The sequence below is a fragment of the Solanum pennellii genome, chromosome 1 (genome assembly GCF_001406875.1).
Source record: "Solanum pennellii chromosome 1, SPENNV200".
NCBI classification, from domain to species: Eukaryota; Viridiplantae; Streptophyta; class Magnoliopsida; order Solanales; family Solanaceae; genus Solanum; species Solanum pennellii.
The window spans coordinates 105,637,362-105,664,922 of NC_028637.1; the positions used below are offsets into that span (position 1 = coordinate 105,637,362).

Below are 27,561 nucleotides of genomic sequence, written 5' to 3' on the forward strand. Positions count from 1 at the left end.
CTCAGTATGAGGACTTCCATAGCTTCCATCTGCACTTCGTTCCACGCACTCGCTCCCTCCTCTCTCTCTTTGTTTTGCCAGTGAATCTCTTTAAATTCATCAATAGACCAAGATAGAAAATTGATGTTTCCTCTAAAGTTCTAATTGGAATTTGTCTAATTTCTTGAGCTTAAACATACTGCTCTAGTTTTCCGAGCTTAATACCAAAAAGTTATAAATGCATATTCATAACCTTCTGCCACTATTTGGGAGAGAGTAAGACGTTAAAAAGTTGTTCTTAGTGCAGTAGGAATAAAAAGAAACTGAAAAGTACATATTACATCTTAGGTAACATTCATCTGATAAGTTTAAGCTGGAAATCTTGAAATTTAGGAGCGCTACTTCTCTAGGATCTTTCACTCTAAACAGGTCTCGCAGATCATACAGTCAGTTCATGTACTGATGATGAACCAAGCTGAAGCTGTTACATGAGAGGATAGAAAACAGTTCAATTTGCAATAGATGAGTAGAATAATTACAGCTTGAGATTCAGATCAATCTTATTTGTATTTGAAGCCTGGTCTTCTGATTGTTGTGGATTTAGTCGAAAACTTCCTGGCCATCTCAAGTCAAATCCTTCATCCACCGGATTGGGATGAGATGTCATTTGAAAGCCTGTACTAGCATCGCTGAACCTTGCCACAGTTGTACTTACATCTCTACCTGTTCTATGCACAAGTGAGTGAGGAACCATGCCAAGAGATCTGAACATGGGATTGTTGATAGGCAAAGCCATCATTGTCATCATCCTCTGGGACTGGTACTGTCTCACTGCCCCTCTTTCTCTCTTGTGAGCATTCTGGTGGCCTCCCAGAGCCTGTGAACTGTAGAACTTCCTCATGCAGAAGTTACATGAAAAAACCTTGCCAGGAGTAGGTCTTGTCTGTGACTCAGATTCTTTAGATGTTGAAGGTGAGTTTCTTCCTAAGCTCAAACTCAACCACTCACCTTGATCAAATATTGAAGTTCCCCGGCTGCCATCCTCTGCACTTCTCATTCTGCTGGCTGTTGAAATTATGCAGAAGTCTTTTTTACTTCCCTCCCCCACAATTTTGCTGAAGATACTGACCAAATGGACTCTTAAAGTACTAGAGATCAGAGAGGCAAGGAATAAAATTGAGATCATGCAGGAGGTGAAGGTGAGATTAGGTATTGAAATTTATCATATCTCTTTTCACTGTCCCCACCTAGTGAGGCTTGGTGTTCCAGGGGACAATGCTTACGTCATGTTTCACTGCAGTCCCTGTCAAGCCCGCGATTCCCCCACTTCTTCTTTGTTTTCTCTTTTATCTAATCAAACAATTCTGCCTTTAACAATTTCTTGTTGGAGTTAATTGAGGTTGAGAATCATGTGATTCAATTTATGGTCTAATCATAATACTACAGTTTCTTTTGCCTGCCGTGCAGCTGCCTTTAATGTAGAATTTGTCATATAGAATGTATTATATTATGCTTGTATTCAGTATGATAAGAATTTAGAGATCACATGACTGAAGTTTATGGGTTTGAGATTAGTTTAATAGGCATAGATTTTGCATCTAGCAGCTTGTTATTGAAGCTTGTCCCACTTCAAAGAATTCATTGTTTGTTAGAGCTGGATATTTGTTCGATAGCTCCAAGAATCAATCTCCTGCTCTGATTCTCTCTGTCATTTTTCCTGTTGTTATTGCTAGTGATGGGTAAAAATTTTTTGTAGCTTGCGGAAACTTTTCATATTAAGTAGGTGTGGAAGTATTGTAAAGATGGAACCCACCAGCAGTGACTTGTTTCCTTTGTGAAAGAATGAGTGAATGAGAAGCTTTAGGAAGCAGAATGTAGATGTTGGAGTGAGTGGTGGTAGTGTCATACTAAATTGAGTGTGCCTTGTTTCAATGTCTGATGGAGTGGTAGGGTCCAAAGATTTGTCAATAATAGTGATTAAAATAGTAAAGAGATGAGATAGCATCTTTTCCAACTTTGTTTAGTATTTTCTTCTAAACATGAGGATCTATGTGGGTGTCTTCATGTTGGGGTTTCTTTTCTGACAGATAGTGGGCATTGTATATGAACAGCAGAAAAGTCCAGTTCACCATGAGATATAGATACCCCCCCCCCCCTCCTATTTCTCTCAATAATTAAAAAAATAATTGAGTAAAAAATATTTGTTCTGTTGAGAAACAAAAATCCTCTGCAACTAAATTTGTTGGGAGGTAATAAGTATCCAGTGGAATGGTCGACGTTAACACAAGGTTGACCTGGCTACTACTGTTATCTGAAAAAGAAGTTAGTGCAGCTGAAGCTAGAACGATCATTTAGTTACTGTCAATTGATGTTTTTTTCTTTTATGGAGCACCGAATGTTTGGTTGAGGTTCATTTAATGAAGTGTTATACTGTCACATATGTTGAAGGCAATAATCAGTCAACATACATGAACACTATCTGTTTTTAGACATTTTTAACAAGTGTTTTGGATTTTCATGCTGATTAGTTTTTGTTCCGTCATTAGTTCACTTCTAGAAAATGAAATACTACTTTTACATCACAAATGCCCCATGAAGTATAGTGGGTTGCACTATTACACTTGTTACATATCTCTCTTTCTTTATAGATATGTTATGTATTGGGGTTTGTCCACCCTTTTTTTATTTTTAGAATAATATGATATTCGTGTCGGGCACATAGATGAGAATAGATCACTTAGCATTTATTGTTGAACCTTTGTAATCCATATTTTTTTTTACTTATGATGTTGATTGTTAGGTCACACTATTGGATGTTGGTACTTCACCTTTCTTTCTCTGGATCAGAGCTTCTGAAAATTATCTGTACATCATTAGCAAAAAAGGTAGGTCATTGGTAACTGAGTGGTCCTTAGACCTAGTACTATGAAAAAACTTATTTGACCTAGTTTAATCTGTTACATGTACACCAAAGTGGTGCAATCCAACTTTACAAGCTTACATGTGGTCCAAAGTACCAGTTAGGTTTATTCCTTGATTTAGGTACAAAAGAAAGCAATAGGTCTGCTGCCCTAATTTGAAGAATCAATGAGACAAGGCATATTGAAGAGGATAACGATGATGATGAGACTAGTCAATCTATATGTCCTTTCCTATATCTCAAAGAACCTTTTCTCTGAACTATGGTTTCTCAAAAAGAACTAGATGAACCCTCCAACTAAAAAAAAAGTTCTTGGATTATGACACTTCTTTCTAGTGGAGGCCCTATTTAAAATGAGGAGAATTTTTAGTAATGGAGCTTGGCCAATTGGGAGCCAAAATGGTGCCTTTTTAAGTGGCAAAAGGATGTAGGCGGTGTTGTTGATTATTGGACGGACGGAGAGAATGAGATAATGAAAACGATAGATGTTCGTCTTGATTGGTTGAATGTACCTATGTAACTTGGAGATCTTTTATTATACTTTTCTTTTTTGATTTTTCACTTGATGTTCGGTATCTGTATTGGACCTCGATTAATCAGATTCATGCATTATAAGATCCATTTCTTGGGGTGACGGCTTCCAATATAATATTTTTCCGTATTCAAAGCTCGAATATTAGGGCTTTGAAACGATGGGGGAGTTAATCATTTCATCACAATCTATGTCGGAGAGAATCTTTTTGTTATTCATTAAAGTTGAGCAAGTGCAAGGTCAACTATGGTAAAGATCAATGAAGTACTTAATGACTTGCATGAGACTAGCTAGCATACTTTAGAGAAAGAGGGTATCATATCATGGGTAAGCTCATAGGGGCATCATGAGGACCACCTTTAGGGAAAATGCCAAAATACTTTTTTGTTCACTTAATTTTTTATTTTAGGAAGGACATCTTTTTCGACCATTCTTTGTCATGAGGGGTTACAAAAACACTAAAATAGATCTGAGGAAATAGTTTTTTTCCATTGAGCGCAAGTAATAATTAGCTTGTTGGGCACAAATTATATTTTAGTATTTGCAAATATGGGTAATTTATTTCTATTTGCTGGACTTTAGTAATGGACTGGTTTGAATACTTTAGTACTTGCGGCTTAACATTTTTTTGTTTGATTTAAATAATAATTAAAAAAAGCTAAGTCAAGTGTCTTTGAATGGTGAGTATTCACTCAGTCACATATGAGTTGATTGTTTTTGTTTTTATAGGCATATTAAGAAATTATAAATAAGAAGATAATATTTCTAATTCATTTCTTAAAAGTTTCTTCTGAATTTTAAAAATAAATGTGAACACTTTAAAAAAATTAATTACAAAAGTAATGTAGGAAAATTTTAATCAATGATTTTTTGATTTAGTTATACTCCCTTTGTCTCTATTAAGTTGTCCACATTAGAAAACACACACATATTAAGATAACAATAATTAACATAGTGAAATTACAATCTTACCCTTATTAAATATGATTTCAAAAAGAATGCATTAAAACTTAGAAATTTTGAAGAAGTTTAAATGACGGTATAAGAGGAAAAAAATTTATCCTTTTTTGATTTGTCAAAATGAACAAGTAAATAGGGACATCTAAAGAAGAAATATGGACAAGTAAATAGGGACATTTAAAAAATTTGTCCTTTTTTGATTTGTCAAAATGAACAAGTAAATAGGGACATCTAAAGAAGAAATATGGACAAGTAAATAAGGACAGAGGAATTATGTAATAACTATTTTGAGTAAAATATTTAACTAATATTGATTAAAAAGAGAGTCATGGGATTAATTTTTGTCCAGAAGATTGAAATTTGTGGAATTATGTATTTGGCGGAATTTTAGCGGTCACATCAGATTCGCTGAATAAAATATCAAGATGAATTTGAAGATGTCGGAAAGCCTTTTATTCCGTCTTTTCGAAAAAAGTAAAAGAAAGAACTGAAAGATTTGCCGTCCTTTGTTGGTCTATTTATGTTGCAACTTGCAAGTATTTATCAATATTATCCGCTTTCCTCGTTCATTATAATAAAAATAATTTTTTGTTTATATTTATTTGCTTTGGTAAAAAAAACACAGAATATTTTCATTATAGCGCAAGTGCAACGTTCATCATGGATAAGTTAAAACGGAAAAAGGTTTAAATATTCTTGAAGTATTGGAAATTGTACAAAATTATCCTCTATCTACTTATTGGCTCCAAAATGTTGTTATCATCTACCTATTGACTTCAAAGTACCCTTCTCATCCACCTTTGAGTTCAAAATTAACTGCTTATCTAATGGTTTTAAATTTAAACTGTTTAAATATTTTTTTTAAATATTTGACGCTCAACTATGGATTATAATTTAATTTATTAATATTATTCATAAACCAACCCACTATCCACTTATTAACAATTAAATCTCACCCAATTAATAAATCAATTATAATATTAAAATCGCCCTAAACACTATTAAAATATGACGAAATTATTCGAGTCCGAATTGAAGCCACAATTTAATTTAGGTTGAGCTGCATATTTAGGAGGACACTTTCAATAGGATTCTCTTTCAAGGTTGAATTTGAAATTTACGATTAAAGATAAAGAAGTCGTGCATCTCGAATTAATTCATGCCTTTTTTAAATATAATTGTATAAATATTTATGATTTGTTTTAAATATTTAAACTTTAATATATTATTTTTATAAAAAAAAATACCAAAACAAAATTAAGAAGAAGTGATAATTAAGATGAACATAGTCAGACTTTTATGTTTATCGGTAATTTTATTTAGACACTTGAGTTATAATATGTTTTGATTGAGGACTTGAATGTATGATAATGTACTTCAATAGATATTTTCGCTTCAAATTTTTAGAAACACTCACTGGCAATAATTTTACTATTGTTGCATTAACGGGGCGGGTTTATTAATTGGGCGGGATCTAATTAGTATTGAGTGGGTAGTGAATTTATTTATAAATTATATTAGTAAGTTAAATTATAATAAATATTTAAGTACCATGTATTTTAAAAAATATTTAAATAATTAGAAATTAAAATCGTTAAATAAGTGATCGATTTTGAACTCAAAGGTGGATGACAGGGGTATTTTGGAACCGGGTAAGAAGGATATTTTGGAGCCAGTAGATGAATGGAGGATAATTTTATACCATTTCCAATACATAAAATAGACCCTTTTCCAAAGTTAAAATGAACGAAAGAATATCTATATGTATTTTGTTTTTAAAATTTGGTCCTATCTGAAACGTTCCAAAATAGGTAGATGGGTAAGACATGTTTTTTCACTCCATAATTCGAACTTAATACCTTCAATCAAAGATTAAAAAAAATAAAAAAAATATTCAATCGTCTGTGGTATATATTCATTATTAGGGTTTACGTACTTTAAGGAGTAGTTCAGGAATAGACATGTTGGTATTAAACAAGTAAAATATAGTACTACTTCCACATTGTTCAGTATTAATTTTCACAAAGTTAAAGACGGTCCATAATTAATCAATAACAAAGTACCCAGAATCATAGACCACCTCTTTCATTTTACAGGTTACCACTTTTTACACTTAATAAACACTACTTACAGCTCAGAACAGTTTGACAAAATTAGACGCCTTCGTTTAGCAAGACCGCACTGACAATAAAAATGGCCACAGTAAGGCAGGCTTGCTACTTAAGTATGTGCACAATAGACAGCATAACACCTGTTCAATTTAAATCAACCATACTGGTAAAATTCGACTCTAACATCATACTAGATTGCGGAAGAAAGGAAGTTTAATAAGCATCTTAAATGGCTTACATAAGACGGGCCAAGCATATAAATGAACACTTAACTGAAATAAATTTAATCTCTATGATACTGTCGGAAACAGATTTTCTAGTTTATCTTTATAATGTGAAAAAACCAAGATTACAGTTATTATTTTCTGCATCCAAAACAGATTGTCAGAGATGCATCAACCCGCCAATACTACCATAAACCTCAAGCAACTTTGTGCTGTTCCATTAATTGTGTTCAAGTACCTGTTAGATACAAATCATGTGGTATCTGTGTTAGTCAATGCAAGTTATAGAACTATTAAAGCAACTTTAATAGTGCCAGACTGCCAGGTTTCAAAGGCAACTAACGCAATTTAGGTTCACCATCAAAAACACATGGAAACGTGCTGGTACTCTTTGACAAAGAAATCTTGTTGAATGAAGCACACCACATGGCACTCAAAACTATAAAGCGAGGTAACTATGTATCTGTAAATCTGGATCAGAAGTATATTACATTATACTGCTGCACTCTGAGTGTATTTGAGTGATTCTAGCACTAAATTAAACTAAATTTCTACCAGGCAAATGACCAGAAGGAGAAGGCTAATTAGAGAGAAGATGATTGAATTTGGTCTGCAGTCCACACAATGACAGGGAAAATGTGGACTGCGGGCTCAATAGATGATGATGTTTCAGAATTACATGGAGGTCTGCTTGTTTAGGTTTTCTACAACAGAGTTCCCACTTATCTAAAAACAGAGAATGAAGAGAATTTCTTAAGTCCTAAAATTTTAATTTAGGTCCCACAAATTAATTCCTTCTCCAGTTCCACCAAATAGAGTTTTATTATTTCTGTTTTTCTCTCGTCGAGTTGTTAATTCTATAAATATTATGAAGTCAAATGAATTCCTGTGATCCATGGTTTTCGCTTCTAAATTATAACTTGTTCTATTCAGGTTCATTGAAGTAATGTAAGTGTCTTTGTATTACACTCGAAGTGAACCGATATCCAATCCCAAGTTTACAAGTTTTAGGGCCATCCTTAGGATCTGCACGCTTAAGATTCTAACTGATTAAAAATATATTACATCTTTTGGCTTACCTTAAAATCCCTCTTAAACCAAATAAGATAATTTCACAGGATGGGATTAGGTAGGCTAACAAAGCTTCATCTTCATGTAATCATGTCTATGTACACACTTTTCACCACAACAACATCAATTGAGGAGAGACTTTTCACCATTTGTTGTACCTGTACATTGGTGCCTCCTGTTGTATATAAGTGTTTGGTAGCAATAAGCAAGAAACATCAGGAATTTCCAAATCTTACTATTTGGTGCTTTAAAGCTCATATAAGGTATCTATTAGAGATTATTAGTAAAATACAAGAGTCTTGACCATCTGTTTTTTTTTTAAACCCCTATTGTGAACCATCTCACAACCTGCCAACCAATACCCCGGCATCTCCCTCACCTAAATGTTCAGTTACATTTTATTGGCTAAACATATGGCTGATTTTACTTGTTTGTCTGTAACAAATAAATGGCTAGACCATAGTGTTGCACCCGATCTTCCTATATTGCATCTTGTCTTATTGAATTTGAACCCACACATCCCCGTGTGGCCGCTAAAGAAACTTCTCAAAGATAGGAAATTTATTACGTGATAAAGATCATCTTCCAACTTGTCAATCTATAAGAGAGTAGTCCCCCCAGCAGTGAATTATTGTCCCTCTCAACATATCTGAGTGTTGTTTTGAATCTTAATTCCCTTTAGACTGCTTCCATGATACTAATGTCTGTCAGATTGTTATGCCAATTGATTACGAATTAGATTAGCTCTTGATAAATCCACTACGCTATGTCACTGGTCCATGGAAAACATTTGCACTGAAGTTTCCCATTCACAGATCACCTCTTGAACAATACTACAGCAACATACAATTTGACTGAACTACTTACAGATCTATAGATTGTAAAAAGAAGAAAATGTCTTAAACTATGAGGTAGCTATCCAAAACTACAAAATGAATAGGAATATTCTGGAAAGAACTTCCAATTTACTCTGGTGTAGTAATACTAGAGCAGAAAGACAAAAATTGGCTAGAACCTATTAGTGCCTTAAACACGAATCATTACGCTAGGCTTAAATTGACGAAACAGCTTTGATCATACAGATTAAATTTTACCATGTAGAAAACAGGTATGAGAAGGTTTAGAATAAGAAGGAAGAGTAAAACAAAGAGAACTGCAAGACGAATAAACATATGAATAGTTCCCACAAATCAAATGACTGTCTATTTCATATAACACCACTCAAACTCTGAAGACCTATGATTTTTCCCACTCAATGCGCATTTATATTCATCAACAATGCAGGATTGCTAACTTAAGATGTATTATATTATCAATCAAATACCATAAAAAAGAAGGTGGAATATAAGAAACCTACAATGCTGCAAAATGTCCCACTGGAGGTTTGGAAGTGCTGCTGACATCACCCATCTTTTCCATTCCTCCCTATAAATCCCCAATTCCTTTTTATCAACCAACATCAACAAATAAAAACAATATTTAACTAGAACACCCCTCAAGTTCACCAATGAAAAAGCAAACAACATTCTCTCTATGCACAAAAAGCATGCTGAAAAGAGCAATTCCAGATGCAGAAGACAATCATGTAAACAAAGTCTAAAACTTCTTTCCGAACAAAATCATCTTATTCTTCTATCCTAAAACGGAACAAGACTCACAAAGAAACTACTAGCGATCCTGACAAGAACGTTGGAAGGTACCATGATACAGCTCGCAGCAAGCCCGCACGTTAACTGTCAAGTGAGAAGTCAATCGAGTTCCAGCCACCACATTATGCAGAGGCAAAAATGACTGAGTACACCCCAAAGCTCCCAATGTCCTAACAGATATAATAATAAAAAGTTGTGAGGAAACAAATGTGAGAAATTCTTTTTTTGATTGGGAAAAGCAATACTCAATATTGATTCTTAAAAAAACGCCTCAATCATAAACTAGCTGCAGTGGTCATCAGTGTGAACCTCCCACATCCATTCTGCTATATTTCAGCTATCTAATTCTAGTTTAACTTCACATTTAATAACAACAATAGATATGCCTCAATCACAAAGTAGCTGCAGGGGATCAGTACGGATCTTCCACATCCAGTATACTATATTTCGGCCATATAATTCTAGTTTAGTTTCATCGTTCAATAACAGTAATTAACAAGCCTCAATCACAAACTAGCTGTAGTGGATCAGTACGAATCTTCCACGCTCATTATACTGTAATTCACCCATCTAATTTTAGTTTTATCTCACAATTCAATGACAAAAATTAATACGCCTCAATCACAAACTAGCTGCAGTGGATAAGTACAAATATTCCACGTTCATTCCACTGTAATTCGCCCATCTAATTTTAGTTTTATCTCACCATTCAATAACAACAATCAATACGCCTCAGTCCCAAACTAGTTGGAGTCTGCTAGTTAAATTTTATACATTTAGTCCTCTCTATTGATATACATTCCGTTCCAATACGCAATCAGTTTGAAAAAAGGTTAGATAGAAGACCTGGGACTGGTGAATGAGAAGCGGCGCGCGTTGGAACGAGGGGCGGAGATCGGAGGAGAGCGAACGCGGTTAACGGTCGGAGATGAACGGGAAGTGGAGGCTCTAGCGACGGAAGTGAGTGATCTGGTGACGGAACCACGCCAAGCCATAGCTGCTGAATTCTGTTGATTTCTTCCAAACACAGCAAATTGTTGGGTTTAGATTAGGGTTTAGGGTTATGCTATGGTGCTGCGCTTGACCAGGAAAATGAACGTGTAGTCGCCCAAATGAAACCAGGGAGTACTATTAATTATTTAATTTGCATAACTAGTCCCCGTTTTTCCATATGGTGAATATTTGTTTTCCAAACTAAAATCATGTTTGGTACTTTTTACGTTTGGATTTTAAATCTACATCTTTAATTCTCTGTCTTGGAGTATTTTTGGTACGTCAAACGTCTCACTTCGAAACTTGTCTCAAAAGCACCTTTGAAAACATTTGATGCAATAATTCTATAAAAACATGAATTCAAATTTTGTTCTATTAGAGTTCAAAAATATATTAATATCACGTGTTGATAGCGAAAATCGATTCGCTTCAGTAAAGCTTTAGGAAAAATTACAAAATGTATGAACGTCATGTTGTAATGACCAAAACCAAACAGCTCTGGCTCAAGTTTTAATTTATGTATTTAAGAGAAAATGTTTGAAGTTGTAAACATAACTGGTAACACGAGTAAAACTTACCGCAACGGATATTTACATCAATTCAATATATGCATACCATGTGTTTAAATTTATAATTTATTTAACTTAATCTTAATTAATTAACATGTGTTTACTGCATTAAATCACATAATAATGAAAATTGCATTAATGAGGTGTAAACACCCGAAAGTTTTTTTTTGACTAAAATCATCCGTCAACTATGACCTAAATCAAAAGTACATCCTTGTAATATGAAAGTGAAAAAAAATAATTTACTTATTTAAAAAGTTGCAAGATTTATCCTTCTGTCTATTCTTTTTAAGAAACTCAAGTCATCAACAAAAAACGTGTCAAGTCGAATGAATATGACACACGATTAAGCTAGTCAAGTAAGGTGTTTTTTTTATTTTTAGAAATTGAGGATTTAAATATTCAGACAAAATAAATTCAAATGCTAAATATTCTTTGTAAAAAAATTGTTCAAATACAACTCCATTTTCAAAAAAAAATATAAAAAGAAGTAATTATTATTCAGTTTTCACAATAAAATGCCTACATAATTTCACTAAATTACCACTATTTTTATATATTGTATAAAATGTGAATTGCATTGTCTATATAGTATATACGTACTATATTTTTTTTATTAAAGAGAATCTCTAAATAGTTGCAGATAATATTTTTAAAATGATATTTTTTTTGCACAATCTTTCAAACCATTAGATCCTACTATATAAATATTTCAAATATGTTGCAAGTCAATCTACTTGATTTTGAAAAAAAAAGAACATATAAACTAACACCACACAAAATTTATATTATGAGAATAAAATATTCATTTTTTATCCATATCCTTATTCTTTTTAGGTAACATTGATCTTCTCGATGTAGCTAAGACATGAGCAAATTAAAAAATATGTATATTTTTTATTTGTTCAATTAGTTTCTCAACAAAAATAGACCGAAGGATGATTTTTGTTATTTTGTGGATAGTATAAGGACTTTTTTGCTCACTTAGAGAATCGAAGGATGTACATCATATTTGAGTCATAGTTGAAAGATAATTTTAGCCACGGAAAAGGCTCAAAAATACCCCTGAACTATTCGAAATAGCTCATATATACCCTTAAACTTTATTTTGACTCGAAACTACCCTTCCCGTCATACTATTGGGTCAAAAATATCCTTCTTATTAACGGAAGTTGTTAAATGCCACGTGGATACCACATTGCATGTCAATAGGATTCCACTGCCACGTAGACTAAATACAAAGGTAAAAAATACCCTTAAACTATTCAAAATAGCTCATATATACCCTTAAACTATATTTCGGCTCAAAACTACCATTCTCGTCAAACTATTGGATTAAAAGTACCCTTCTTATTAACAGAAGTTGTTAAATGTCATGTGGATGTCACTCATACTATGACTATTAATTGGACAAGCGTTATTTTCAATAAACACATACCCAAAAATAAAAAAATAGAAGTTGCACACCCTTCATCAAAATAGGATAGCTTTATTTCTCATAAACATACATAATATACACAAGCTTATACAACATATTAGTATTACAAGAAATAGAGTTTTAAGTCACTTACATATATTATTACTACTCCCAAAAATATACATAATATACAAAAGCTTAAACAATATATTAGTATTACATGGAGTAGGTACTTATATATTACTATTCCTAAAATATTTTCCCAGGAATCAAAGGCAAATCTATCTCATCACACCATTCCACGAGCCTAGTCTCATAATATGAACTTTTAACATTATTTGGCCAATAACTTAACCATACTTGACCCCCTACTCTCCATTTCAACACACTTCCTTCCATTTCTTTGCTCAATCTCCATCCTACTTCTTCACCACATTCATCCCCAGCAAATACCAAACCACCCTTCTTACTAAATGCCCTATTCCCTCCAAAATATCTTCCTCTAAAATTGTTCATAAGTTGATTATTCTTATCATCCCCATTAACCGGCTTCCACGTGGCGATTTCACACCCTGACACGTGATCGTATAATATTGATTCGTATACAGCTGCGTTCCCTTCCGCTTCTAGGTCCCACCTCCAATTTTTCATCTTTGATTTTGTCGCCATTTTTGCCCTTGTCTTCACTTGTGATTGTTTTGAGTTTCCGAAATTGCCCTTTAAGACTTTTTGCATTTCGAATTCGCGTTCGACGTTGTTAGTGGACCGGCCCAAACTTAACCCGCCAACATAATTAGCACCGATTTCTGGCCCAACCCAAACTCGAATCCTAGATGGAAAATGCTTCTCTAGCAAATAAGAATCTTCTTCATCCTCATTTTTGTTAAAGCCCAATCTTGCTACACCAAGACGTATGTTATCCAAACGGGCCCTCACTTGGATAAACCCATCGTAGAATCCAACTGTATATTCGAACTGTATCACAGCCTCAAGCTGTTGATGGGCCAGTGTATATTTAAGTGCAATCTCTTTCGATTCAATTACAGGAAATTGAAATTTGTCAATATTCATGCGCGTGGGTTTCATTGCCTTCACAGGCGCGTATCCTTTTAACATCCATAACCCGTGAGCCTCCGTGGCATATGAAAATCCTAAATAATGAGATGCTAACGGCGTTAACGACTTTAATCCTACGCCGCCAACTTCTCTTAAAATCAACCATTTTGCTAACATGTACCCAAACGTGCGCATGAAACAAAGCTCCACGTCAGTCCCTACTGTTATGAAGAAAGTTCGCAGGACAGGCGCGTGCTTGCACGAGAAGGCTTCGAGGTTCGGAGCTAGCAGCGAGTGGAAGTATAGAGACCCCACCGCCGGAGGCGCGTCGAAGGTAAACATCCAGAAAAGTCGCGTGAGGAAGATGAGATTGAAGAAGCTTGAGAATGATTCTGGTGAGTGGGAATCTAGGATCCATAAAACCGGGTCGGGTTGAAGCTTCTGGAAGTGGGAACGTGAGCAAGCGCTATCATGCGCAGTTGGTGAACGTGAAATGATTTCTTGAAGAAGTTGTAGAACAAGTGGCAAGAATGGCTTGTCCGAAGAAAGAGGACACGTGTCAGAAACCCAGATGGTCACCTCTTCTTGAGAGGTGTCATGAAAACCCAACAAACATATAGAGAAAACCAATGAAGAATTTGTCTCTGTGTTATTAGGGTTAAGTTTTTTCTCAGCTTTGAATTGAATTGATTGATTGGAATTGGTTATGGAAGTAGCAAGATTGTAAATGAGAAAGGAATCATCATTCTCAATACTCCATTTTTCTGTGTCAACAAGTTCACATATCCATGACCAAACATCCATAATTTGTGTTTGATTTTGTTATGTCTTAATTTTTTTTTTTGGAAGTATAAGATTATAGTGTGGGAGCTAAGTGAAAGTATTTATAAAGTGAATGAGTGAATAGAGAGTGGCCAACATGGAGGTAATTTTGTCTGAAAGAAATAGTGGCTATAATGTATTGCATTAAATGTTCCATATATGTTTAAAAGATTTTTTATGGTAAATATTTTTCTATTTTGATTTGTATTTGGAGAGAAGTGAATTATTGAGGAAACATACAAATATTGTTTTTTCTTAGGGTACTATTAGTTAATTGGGATAGAGACTTATGTGGTGTAAATAGGAGGGACGTCGAAGTCATGCATGCAAATATGCCAAATTTCTATGAGAATTTAGTGAGTGTGTGGAGAGTTAGCAACCTTTCATGTTTCAATGACAAAATGGAGACATGGGTTTCGACGAGGGCAACACAAATTTAATAACTACATCCTTTTAATATTGTATAAGACGATAATGATATATAAGTCAATATCATGAATTGGGGAGTTCATCGTGAGGCAGAAGAGTATTTATCTAAATCTTCTTCATAAAAAAAAAAAATTATACTGTATATACTTATAATATTATTTTTTTAAAAAAATTATGTACATTTATTGATTAGCTAGCGCTACATTAAAAATAATCTTTAATACAATTAATCAATGATAAACAATTTAATTGCTGTTAGAGGTGATTAACACAAAGTTTCATCATTATTTTTATTAATATGTATATATATTTGTTGTTGCTAAAAACTGTTTTTGTAATAGTGATTTTGAACCTTCTAAATATAAAAATATAAATTGATTTAGTCATTTAGGAATATCAATTATATATTTTTTTCAAGCACTTTAAATGAAAATTTGAAATCCTCCGCCTATCACAAATATACATGCAACTGGCTTTAACGGCATACAACATTCCACGCTCAATTCCTAAAAAAACGAAATTGAGACCCTGCTGATGGACTCTCGTGAATTAGACGTGTTAGTATTTAATTTTTAGGTATCAATGTCATTAATAAACGGTAGATTTTCACGGCTTAATTGTTTAGAACGATCTCTTTTTCTATTTTAATTAGTAAGAAAACGTGTCTTCCATTTTAATTAATAAGAAAATAAGAACTTTAAAAAATTAAAACGAAATAGAGGGAGCCATATCCTAATAGTAGGCGTAGCTAACCAAATTAGAGTGAGCTAGCTGCTAAGGATGGGCATGGTATGGTATAATATGGAAAGACTATATTATAGCAAATTTTGAATATCATGATTTTGACATTATGGTATTTGACGTGGTATATGATATATATTTTAATTTTTTTAGTATTTTGTACAATATTTGATATTTCGATATAACATATCAAAATATAAAATATCATACCGAAGTATATATATATATATATTAACAAAAAACAAATATGCAACTTAGTATTAGTATAAATTAAATGTTTAAAAATTAAAATTATGACTACTCTATTTTGATTAAAATGTATTTTAACTTATAATTGATTAACAAAAGGAGGTGTTTGTAATACTTTATTTTGCATATATATTACTACATGTATAATGTGTTGTTTTTTTTTAATGGGAAAAAGGACAATATATCATTTTGAGCTATCATAAATGGTATAGAAATATCCTCCATCGTACTTTTGGATATTGACGCTCCCGCTATCCAAAATCTAGTGCATATATGTCTTTCACTCTAAGTAGAGACTAATGAATATCGGATAGGTGGATAAGATTGCACGTGTATGTCCGTTAGTACAGAGGGTATAAATGCTTTACTTTTTACGGCAGGGGCACCAATGTCTCAAAAGTAAGATTGAGGATTGTCACGCCCCTTTTTTTCCTCTCAATATTTTTTTTTTTTGATTTTTTATTTGTTTGAAAGAAAAAGAGTTTTTCAAATTAAAGCGACGTTTTGAAAAGGGATAATTATTATTTAGAGTCGCCACTTGGAATTGAGTTTTGGTGTTCCAAGTCACCTTATTTAAATCCCTAATCAAAAGGAAATTTGACTCTATTTTTATTGGTCTGCGAACTAAAAATTCGGGCAAGGAATTCTGTTGACCGAGGGGAAGGTGTTAGGCACCCCTCGAGTCCCGTGGTTCTAGCACGGTCGCTTCATTAACTTTGATATGACTAGACTTAATTTTGAATATTATATTATTCAACTTAATAATAAAATGTTTTTTTTTACTTTATTCTCTCATTTATTTTAAACCTTTTAAAAATCGTTTTATTTATTTTAATATATTACAAATTATTTTATTACTTTTGGTGTGTGTCCATTAATTCAAAATTTGAAACACTCATATTTATTTATATATTTATTATTTATTTATTTATTTATTTATTTTGCTTTTACATTTTTTTAATATTTTTTCATGTTATTATGGGGATGAATTTATTTAGGCATCTTATAGTTAAAAAAATTTAGAGTTCAAGTTAATTTAGGATTTTTATTATTTTTTCAATTTAAAAATAGAAAGATGAAATTTTATGAGATTTGAAATTAGTTTTAAAATCACAAAAATTCTAAATAGATTAGGACTATATTTATTTTTTAAGAAAGGTTTTAACTTTTTTTTTTAATGCATGTAACAATTTTTAACATTTTGTCTCTTTTTTTTTAAAAATAAAAATTAATTATTATTTTTAGATCAATTTTTTTTGTTTACGTTTGTTATCTTTTTCTTTTATTTATATATAATTTTTTTTACGTTCCTTACTAAAAAAAATAAATTTTGTGCTACATCCTTTTTTTTTTATCCTTTATTTTTTTTTTACTTTTTCTTCTTTTTATGTTTTTAACTCTTTTTTTTTACGTTTTTTCTGTTTTTTTTTCTTCATTTTTCACGTTTTTTTTCTCTTTTTTTTGCACGCATATTTTTTTTGTATATTTTTAAATTTTATATATTTGTTCTTTTTTTGTTCTTTGAAAATCCGTTTCTCTCTTCTTTTTTTATTTTATTATTATTTTATTTTATCATTATTTTTATTATATTATTATTTTATAGTTTTTGTGTTTTTTTCCAAATTATTTTGTACTAATTTTGTTACTCTTTTATTCATTTCTTTAAAAATTGTGTTTTTTTTTACATTCTATTAATTTTATATTCGTTTTTTTTTCATTTTTAAATTTTCCTTTTTTTTTTAATTTTATATCTTTTTTTTACGTTCTTTCTTCCATCTTTTTTTTAATTTCCACTTTTGTTTTATATTTTTTTTCTTTCTGCTTCTCTCTTTTTTTTTTTCTTTCTTTTTTTATTTTTTCATTTTTCACGTTTTCTTTTTTTTTTTCTCTGTTTTTTTTTAAAAATCTGTTATTTTTTCTTTTTTTTGTTGTTGTTTTATGCTTTCTTGTTTTTTTTATTTTTTATTTTTTTATTCTTGTGTTCTCTTTATACAATTTCTCAAATTTTACTTCTTTTTTTTTATAATGATGTATAGTAATTATCACTATTTTATCATGAATCTCTATATGAAATTTACAATTCTACTTAGATAACAAAAAGAAATTACTAATTATTTATATATCCTAATCTAAAAAGATTATAAATTTATTTATTATTGAAAAACTAGGCTCAAGAAAAACATTAACTATTTAATTACAAAATCAATTAAATTGCATCTAAAAGTTTAGACAATAATAATAATAATACAAAAATGTATGATACATATTTTATTTCATATTATTTTTTAGCAAGAAACATTTTTGATTCCGTTTTCCTGAACATTCATAAATTCTAAAAAGATTATAAAAAAATTAAAAAAATCACAACATGCATCACATATTGATACTATTCAAAAAAAAAAAATTCATATTATTGTTATAAGCATCAAACTTTCATACAACATTCTATTTAATTAATTCGAGAATTTAGAATTACTTCGATGCGGAAATGGATACCACAAAAACAACTGCTACGATCTACTGATTTCCAAAGTTAATAATTGTTAATTAACTTTAAAGAGCCACCGGACCGAAACCGCGAACAAAACCTCAGATTATAAGATAAAACTCACTTTTTCACCCTTTTTGTTTGCTCTCTATCTTTGTCTGTATTTCTCTCTTTTCCTCTCTATTTTTTTTCAACTGAACGTGTTCTTTATAATATTTTTGGCTGAGAGTAAGGTGCTAATTAAAAGGAACGTAATAGAGTGAGATTAGGATTTAATTAAAATATTGTTGAGGGAATTATGGTTGAGAAATAATTAAATAATTATCCTACTAAATAACAATAATAGGAAAAATAGTTTTTGGGAGTTTGAGGTTAATTAAGATAAAGGGAAGGAAATTTGAATATTTAGGATTCTTTTTTTTTACCATTATTTTTTAAACTAATTAAAAGTTGAAGATTTAAAACAAATATCATAAATTCATAATTTTTTATTATTAAAGTAATTTACACAATTTATTTATTTTAAATATAATTTTTTTAAAAATTGGTGTTAAATCTTTATATTTTGATAAAAAATTAGGTGTTTTTTAATCGTCAAAATCATAATAATCTATCACACAAATATATATTAGTCAAAATTAAACAAATTATAATTTAATTATACCGTAAAAAACAAAAATCAAATTTTAATATTCAAATTAATTTGATATAATAATAATATGATATTATAAAAATCTAATACCATGATATCAAAAATTTCCAATAGCATACCATGCCCACCGAAAAATACATTAGGCTCAGTACCCTGTTGGGTTTTTGGCTCTCGTTCATGAGACTCTGCACAGTATAAGTTGTCACTGCTTAAATATCGTCAATATTAAAATATTATAACCATAATAATGTAATGACTAAATGCTACGTATTCATACGAACGAAAAATTCCAGTTTCACAACATATGTCTGTCGGGACAAAATTTTAATATAAATATTATTCTATTTTTACCTATTTTGGTAAATTCTTAGGAGTTCAACTAGATTGATAGATTTTACTTTATTCTCACAAATTATGTCAGAGGGATACAATTTTTTGTATTTATTTTATCAATGTTTCACAAGTTAATTATCAACTAAACATGACTTTAAATACAACATTACACTCTAAATATTTGGTTAAATAAATATTCATAAGTTTTACCCTTTTTATTTTAGTGTAGCATTACGTCAAAGTATAAATCTGGACCCGATCCATAAGTAATCAGGACTCGGAAAAGTATATGACTGCGCATTAGATCGCTTGCAGAACAGGGGAAGACGATCGGTGCTAAATGATTCTTCAAGAAATGCAGAAAGCTATAGGTGCTTACAGGGAAGTGCTAAGGCTGGTGAGGCGACTACCGAAGGACTCAAGGCCTTACTACGCAAAATACGCCCGAGAAAACTTCGTCAACTACAGAGAAATCGACTCAAATGATCCAAATGCTCTCCAAGAACTCCTTCAACGAACTTACAATCATTCCCTCTGGGTCCTCAAAAAGGTATCTATAGAGGAACTTGTGTTCTAATTATTGTACAATTCAGTAGCATCTTTTTTTTTTTAACGTTTAGTTTGAATTGGATTGAGTAATTGCGATTTCTTGTTGTTTTTCAGTATTCAGTAGACCAATCTGCGGCGGATCGCTTGAGAAATATATGCTCTGACTGATGGTTCGTCTTGTCTACCAACTGTTTGTTATTAGTTCACAAAGAGATTTGTTTGTTTGTTGCTCTTTATTTTCTTGCTTCTACTTTGAATTGTGATATTCTGCAATAGACACTTGGTATAAAGTTTCTGATACTTCATAATTTTGGGTGTCTGTTATTAGGATACCATAAGTTTACTATCGGATACCAGAAAGTAAATTGTGGAGGTTGAACAACATTTTAATATAAAGACCTAAACATTTCCTTTTAGATTGTAGCTTTTGAGAAAAGTTATGTACCGCTAATAACCGTTCAAAACACAATTCACGAATCATGAAAAATTAACTACTTAGGTAAGTTGTCTTTTTTATTTCAGAAAGCTCTAAGTCCAAGATCCAACTATGGTATAAATAAGTTCAAGTCAAACTTTCAGATGTGATGGACAAGAATTTTGATAGGAAATGGTGGACAAATGCTTGAAAACTCATTTCTTCTTTTGCACATATATGAAACCCACCACGATTACTGATTTACAAAACTTATTGAAGCCAATCGTCTTACTTAATAGCGAGGGCATTCACGATGATAGTCTGGTTGGTAGGATCTCCATTTTCTATGAGGTGTCAGCGTCTCTTAGAGTCTTGGAGTAGTGAACTACACTGTTGTATTAATATGGTGATGTACCCATGTTGGAGAGACTTCAGTTGTATAGTCAGTTTAGTCCTGAAGAGTTACTGTTCCTGAAAAGGTAGCTTAGTAAGACTTTAAGAGGTTAAGCAATTAAAATGTGAAGCCAACTCTTGACATAATTAATCACCTTACGTTATTGCATCTCTAAGTATTGTTAGGGCGTTGCTGAATGCTTTGTGTTTTGAGATAGTTTTCACATATGGTTTGCACATGAATCTTGCTAGGGGAGTGTTACCATCTGGTTCCAATTTAAGAATCATTGGTTTATGCATGAAGTGTGCATACACTAAAGAACATAATAGCAGACATGTTCTTTGCTCTGCCCAGGTTTCTCTTCGGTCTTTTGTGGGTCGTATTTTTGTATCTAACAATAAAGTTGAAGCTTCCTTCAGTATGGAGAGAAGTTCTATGTTGGACAATGAAACGACAAAATTATTTTGCTTTAATTAGGGCTTAAGTGTGTGAATTCTAGTTTATTGGAAATCTTTGGTAATATAACTTCAAACTGCTGATTTTCCACATATCTATCATTCCTAGATCTGATTGTGTTTAGCCCTACAGAGATGTAAACTGCCAGATCAATATCACATTAAATTCTACTTTGTTAGAGCTATTCAGCAGCTGTTAGAATTAACTTCATAGATTGTAGTTTCTTCTGTATGATATATCAAACAAAGCACTCTAATTTTCTTCAGGTTCATGAATCAGTGGAAGTTGAAATGTTTACCATATTAGGCACATTCCATTACAGGCCAATGTGATTTTATAGGAAGTGTCCTCATTTCTTTCTTTTCTCACTTCTTGATCGATAGATGCTTTTTTTGAAAACCAAACAAGAGTTTAAGTTGTTCTGGTCCTGTTCCTACAGAAATTTAGCAGTGTTTCCCTTGATGAGTTAAGTCGGGGATGATAGCAGAAAACTGAGGAACGAACAAACTTTATTTGCTAGTTCTTCGTAAGTCACTTGTCAATTGTGCTGATCAAAATAGTGCATAGAGCTTACAATGAAAGTTCACTTGTCAAGATGCAAATATGCATTGGTTTATTAGGCTCAATCCATGTTCTTGTCAATCCTAGGCACCTTGATTTCTACTTCATAGGTGATGCCATTTGTCTTCTACTCATTAGTTATTGTCCTGTTTAGAATTTAGATCTATGAGACTTAGATTAGTCTCAACCCTCCCCCCTCCCCCTTCCCCTCATCTTGTACATGAACAACATTCTCTTACATCCCCTCCCTCCTCTCTCTCTCTCTCTGTCTCTCTTCAGGAAGAACAGGTGGCTTTATTTCCGTCACTTCGATGTAATTTATTTTATTAAAGATGGTATGTTCGAAAATGAAGAAATATAGAGGAGGTGTGAATGGCATGGGAAATGGAAAACCACTTGTAGCCTACTTCTTAGTTCCCTGATTAGAAAAGTGTGATTTTACATCTCTATCATTATTGTTTTTTCTTTCTTTTCAATGTATGCATATGTAGTGTCGGTTGAGCAGTCATTTCTACAAGTCAGATGAAGAGGTTTTGGGTGATTTGTAGAAGTGAAGTTTGTGCCTGTATTAGTTAGTTCCTGCTCTAGCACCTTGCTTCCATGGTCAACTGAAGGCAACTTGGAGGTGGTAAGTGGTGACAATGGGTGAGAAATTTACAACTCTGTCAAGGTTTGAGTTGAGTGTATTTAATCGCGCCTGCTTTTAATTGTGATTTCTTGATCGCATAATGTAGTGATCTGTTCCAAAAATCAAATAGCTGCGACAGGGATGACTAAAGTAAGGTAAAAAAAGAGTAATGATATCTTTTTGGATCCTTAATTAGCTGCCTCTAGTTGTATTCGAATCTACTGCAGCCTTTAGAGCATGAGTATCGATCAAATATATATTTTTAGTACTATAATCTTGCTCATTTACATGCACTAAACACTAGGTCAAGTGTTTGGGTTTTGGGCCAGCAGAGGGTAGAAGTTTAATCGAACTTAGAGATTGACCAATTTTGCATCGTCCAAAGAAGCTAAAATGTCTGGCTCTGGTTTCCTCGTGTAGTTGGTACATAGTCCTATGTGTTATGGCAGCAATCTGCGTAATTCTAACGTTTTCTCACTATCTATTTTAGGGGCGGTAAATGAGTAAAATTTATGGTTATCCCTGTTAGCGGTTTGAACCAATCCATTTTAAATTGATGAGTTATTCCTTTATTTAAATGTGGGTCAAATATGGACTAACCATATTATCCATCATAAAATATAGGAAAAATACATAAAAATTTCCTGAATTTGTCTGCTAAACTTACTTTAGTATTTCAATTTTACAAATAATTATTTATCCCCTGATCTCATTCTACCCAAAAAGTTGATGTGATAAATAAAAAATGAGTGAAAATGTAAAAATCAAAAAAATAAAATAAATAGACCCCTTTTTTCTTTCCAACCAATAAGGTTTCATCCTTCTCACACCCCTCTACCTTTATCCACCAACAACCCCACCTTTTCGCTCTTCGAAGCACCCACCCGTATTCTTTTTTCTCCTATTTCGAACCCTGCCGCCACCCATATTTGCTTCGCCCCTTTCTTCTTCTTCGACGAGCTTCCCTTCCTGCCACCTTCTTTCTTCTTCTTCGAGACACTTCCACCTATTTTTTCATTTCTAATTATTCTTACTTGTTCTTAGAAGTAATGAATAAGACAAAATAAAAACCCAACAACTTGTTGTTGCTTCATGATTTTACATATGAAAGGTTTGTTGATTATGATGAACTTAAAATTCTTTTTAATAAAAAATTTATAATTTCTTCATTTCAAATTAGTTATTTAATTTGTAGTATTATTTATTTATTTATTTATTTTAATAATGTGTTTTAAAAATTGAATGTTTTCTACTATTGCATATGTTAGAGTTTGATTTTATTTTTATAAAATTGGATTAGTTCTCAATGTTTTTTCTATTTTTACCTTTCTAAAATTGTATACATAAAAATAAATAAAAAAAGAATTAAAAAACTCAAAATTTTTAATTTTTAATGTGCCACTACGTGGCAATGAAATGACGCATGTGTAATATACATGTCACTGTGAGACTGATATTGTAGTATTAAGGTTGAAAAAAAATCAATTCAAAAATATTAAGGGGGTAAATTAAATGATTATATAGTTTAAGTGCTAAAGTAAATTTTGCTATCAAGTTTAAGAAAATTTTTATGTACTTTCTCTAAAATATAAACAATTTATGGATCGTTGTTCACAAGTTGCACTTTCCTTAAAATATACGGTATAATTCATCCCTTTTTCGCACTTGTTAAACATTGTTTTAGATTTGACTCGACTTCTATAATCTTGTCCACGTGCAAAAATCACCGTTCTGAACGTAATTAAAGTAATGTTTATTTACTTAAAAATCTTAATTACCAGATTGTAGACTCAATTGAATAATGTTCTTTCCATTCTTGGGGTCCGAGTATCAAACAGTAAAGAGTATGTTATTTGAAGGTTTTCCTTCCGATTACTTTTCCAAGAAATGGACTAGATTTAGACATTGTGATTTAGAGCCTGTTTGGCTCAGCTTAAAAGCTGGTAAAACTGACTTAAAAGCTGATTTTTGATTTATTTAGCTGTTTGGCAATACTCAAAATGACTTATTTTAAGTTAAAAAAAAATTATTTTAAGCCAAAAGTTAAAAGTTGGGTAGGCTTATAAGCTGTTTTAAGTTGACCACATTTTTACCCTTTTGCCCTTAATATTTTTATACAACCTCCAAATTACCCACATAACCATAACATCTCTTTCTTCCATTTTTTTCTTTTCACGTTTGGCATAGCTGCTGAACTTCTTCCTGTTCTTCCAATTTGAAGTGAAATAAAAATTTATATTCCTCTTATAAATAATTTGTGATGAGAAAGAAATATGTGAATGATAGCTAAATATAATTATTTATGGCTGTAAAATATAAATTAATTAATTTTTATTATGTTAACAGCTTTTAAGGATATTTCAGACATTGTTATTTAAAAATCTGTTTATCCGCACTTATTTGTCAAACACATCAACAATTTTTTTTTAACTTCAGCACTTTTATCCAAACGCATAACTGCTTATTTTAAAAATAAGTTTCAGCACTTTCAAAAGTACTTTTTTAAAGCAGCTTATCTTGGTGGGGTAGGGAGATCTCAGTAGACCTTTGATTACAAAAACAAATGTAATCAATGCAAGAAACTGTAAGAAAGAAAAAGAGACAATAAAATAGCAAATGTACAAATTAAGTGTAGCAAGTGATATTAATTTTTAATTTAGAGAAAAAAAAAACTAGGTGATACCTAAATCATATTATTAGTAATATGATAATAATCTACTATCTATTAACTTTTTATTCTAATTTTTAACCTTCATGTCTTTTTATCTTAGTAGATTGTTTGATCATAATTTTAAATTCTACTTATATTGCAAGTATTTTTTGAAAAAAAAATATTGTTCTTTTTTATTATCAAAAATAACAAATAAAAAAATAATCAAAAAGTTAATATTAAACAAGTAAAACGGAACTTAGGGAATAGTGATAAGGACTATTGATGACTATTCACATTGTTTATGATCAAATAAAAACCAGCAAAAGTTTTGTTTTGTTGCATTCCCAAAACAAAAACTTTGGGAGTGTGGACGAGAGAAGGTTAGCACGGTTTCTCGGGTGAATTGCTTGACTGAGACAATACAGTACAGTAGCGACGATACTACCGAAGCCAAAGTCCCCATTCATTTTTGCAACGCCCGTAACGCTTCTACTAAATTTTACACGACAGACACGTCCTTGTTCAAAACTCATTATTCTTATTACGTGGAACTCTATCTTTATTTCACTTTTTATTTGATTATGCTCAAAAAAAAAATTACATCTTAAAATTTATATATTTCCTACATTTTAATTTATTTAAATAAAATATTTTTAAATATTAATATTTAAAAAATATAGCAAAATCGAAACGGTCCAGGGTGCATATATCTATGTTTGTCCCCGTAAAAAAAAACTTTAAAAGAAGCTTCCGTCGTTTACTCCCAAAACCAAATCCCCCTTTTTCTCCATTAGGAAATACAGCAGAGCTAGTGTCAGACAGAGCAATGGCGGGTGAAGAAGAGAGTTCACTGGACGGAGGAACCTATTCAGAACTACTATTTGCCGACGACGACGATGGCCTAGCAGGATGTTTCAATTTCACTAATTCATCTTCCCCGAAAATGCTCTGTTTTGGTACTGATGCTCCTATACTTGAAACTTGTTCTGTACAAACATCAGAACAAAAAACCCCAAAATCTGAACTCACATGCAGTGGAGATTCACCATCTGCTTGTTCAAGTAGCAACATCAGCCAGCCTAACAACTCCAATGTATGTAAGCATTTTAATTTAGTAGTAGCAAATTTTTTTTGTTGGTTTTTTGATTGTTTGTCCTTTGTGCAGAAAAAGCGAAATGGTGCAGAGAAAGAATCGGTTGAAAAAACAAAAGGTGGAAATCAGAGAAATTGCAAGAGGACAAAGATGGTAGAAAATTCAAATGTGACAACTCATGCAAAGGTCAGAAAATAGATCGAGTCACAATTTTCGCATCTCAATTTCTTCTTTTATAATTTTAAACAATAATAATAATGATGTAATTGCAGGTTAAGAAAGAAAAGCTTGGTGAAAGAATCACAGCATTACAACAACTTGTATCTCCCTTTGGCAAGGTTCATTTGTATTTCGTGTGTAATTAATTGTAGTGAATGGTGGTAATATATATTAAAATGGATGTGAAAATGCAGACCGATACAGCATCAGTGCTACATGAAGCGATGGGATATATCAGGTTTTTGCACGATCAGGTTCACGTCTTGTGTTCTCCTTACTTGCAGCGCCAGACCCAGAGACAGTCTCCCTCTTTACGTGTAAGTACTTTCGTTTTGACCAATTCACTTTTCACGAAAAAGTCCTCTTTTTTACTACTCGACTAGTTACTAGTACAACAACGTCCCTTTCCTTTCGGCCCTCATTTCTTTTTTAATAATAATAATAATATACATTAACTTAGGGTATGAATTGTGACCATGACTTGTTATGTTAAAATGAATGTGACACAGGAGGGCGGGGAAACGGAAGCATCGAGAAATGAGGTGTTGCTGAGGAGCAAAGGACTTTGTCTAGTGCCAGTAGAGGTGAGTGTCCATGTAGCTGATACTAGTCTCAACGGCGCTGATTTTTGGTCACCTGCCGCCATGATGAACAATAATAATAGTATTACCCAATGAACAATCCCTTGGCTCTTCTTTTTCATGTTTTGGTGGGTTGATGTATATTGTAGCCCCCATTTTTGGATGATCAAAACCACTGTTTGTTGGAAATTGTATAACTTCTAGGGAAATGGAATAGCGTTACTCTTTTTTCAGTTCTAAAAGGATTCGTCTTGTCTTTAATTAATTCTTGTTTCCCTACTTACAATGTTATAATTACTCCTATATAACATCATCGATGAATGATTTTCTAGGCATCACTTTTTCTATAAACACAAGGGGTAAGATAAATCCTTCATATCATTGTACTCTTTAGTTTCATGAAATCACTAATTAAATGATGAATTAATGGGAAAAACATAATTCGAAGGTTAGAATTTCAGCTGAAAATAGTTCAAAATCGAGTTTTAGAATAATAAATGATAAATCACAATTAGGGAAATATCAGCACCTGATACCAGGCAAACAAACTCATGTAGGCAACGTGGAAGGGAAGTGAAAGTAGAGTTTTTGTTTTTATATTTATTTTTAGTCATAAGGTTATTAATCATATAATAATGTTATTATTTATAGTCATAATGATTTTAATAAAATGTTATGGTGTATTACCAATTACTTTGAATATTATTGTAAAAAATAATTACTTTAATTATATCAAGATTTGAGTATTTTAACTCAAAATTCTAATACTTCTGTAGAAAGAAGTTATGTAATTTTTGTTATATAAAAAATTGTGCTC

At 31.9% G+C, this 27,561-nt stretch overlaps 5 protein-coding genes across 8 annotated transcripts; 2 read left to right on the plus strand and 3 right to left on the minus strand.

Moving 5' to 3' along the window:
- Positions 1 to 256: 256 nt before the first annotated feature.
- LOC107008430 (zinc finger protein 4-like) lies at positions 257 to 2,098 on the minus strand. The gene has a single exon (XM_015207465.2). It carries the CDS (start codon positions 1,163 to 1,165, stop codon positions 515 to 517), a length of 651 nt encoding a protein of 216 aa, XP_015062951.1. The 5' UTR covers positions 1,166 to 2,098; the 3' UTR covers positions 257 to 514.
- Positions 2,099 to 6,631: 4,533 nt separating this feature from the next.
- LOC107007112 lies at positions 6,632 to 10,552 on the minus strand. 4 transcript variants are annotated; one of them, XR_001455013.2, is made up of 4 exons: positions 10,293 to 10,552; positions 9,456 to 9,616; positions 9,155 to 9,222; positions 6,632 to 6,964 (listed from the first exon to the last, which is right to left on the minus strand). XR_001455013.2 is itself a non-coding variant. In XM_015205744.2 (4 exons), the coding sequence occupies exons 1-3, from the start codon at positions 10,439 to 10,441 to the stop codon at positions 9,200 to 9,202; spliced, it is 291 nt and encodes a 96-aa protein (XP_015061230.1). In that variant the 5' UTR covers positions 10,442 to 10,551; the 3' UTR covers positions 6,632 to 6,964; positions 9,155 to 9,199. The 4 variants fall into 4 exon arrangements, 3 of the variants coding, with proteins under 3 accessions (XP_015061230.1, XP_015061152.1, XP_015061311.1); XM_015205744.2 differs by having other exon boundaries at positions 9,498 to 9,616; positions 10,293 to 10,551; XM_015205666.2 differs by lacking the exon at positions 9,155 to 9,222 and having other exon boundaries at positions 10,293 to 10,551.
- Positions 10,553 to 12,481: 1,929 nt separating this feature from the next.
- On the minus strand, positions 12,482 to 14,366 carry LOC107014867. The gene has a single exon (XM_015215013.2). It carries the CDS (start codon positions 14,283 to 14,285, stop codon positions 12,675 to 12,677), a length of 1,611 nt encoding a protein of 536 aa, XP_015070499.1. The 5' UTR covers positions 14,286 to 14,366; the 3' UTR covers positions 12,482 to 12,674.
- A 5,062-nt stretch (positions 14,367 to 19,428) lies between these two features.
- On the plus strand, positions 19,429 to 20,160 carry LOC107027533 (LYR motif-containing protein At3g19508). Its single transcript, XM_015228680.2, has 2 exons — positions 19,429 to 19,745; positions 19,859 to 20,160. The coding sequence occupies exons 1-2, from the start codon at positions 19,536 to 19,538 to the stop codon at positions 19,910 to 19,912; spliced, it is 264 nt and encodes an 87-aa protein (XP_015084166.1). The 5' UTR covers positions 19,429 to 19,535; the 3' UTR covers positions 19,913 to 20,160.
- A 5,434-nt stretch (positions 20,161 to 25,594) lies between these two features.
- Positions 25,595 to 26,980, plus strand: LOC107030436 (transcription factor bHLH113). The gene is made up of 5 exons (XM_015231717.2): positions 25,595 to 25,944; positions 26,017 to 26,130; positions 26,217 to 26,282; positions 26,358 to 26,480; positions 26,673 to 26,980. The coding sequence occupies exons 1-5, from the start codon at positions 25,678 to 25,680 to the stop codon at positions 26,838 to 26,840; spliced, it is 738 nt and encodes a 245-aa protein (XP_015087203.1). The 5' UTR covers positions 25,595 to 25,677; the 3' UTR covers positions 26,841 to 26,980.
- The last annotated feature ends 581 nt before the right edge of the window (positions 26,981 to 27,561 follow it).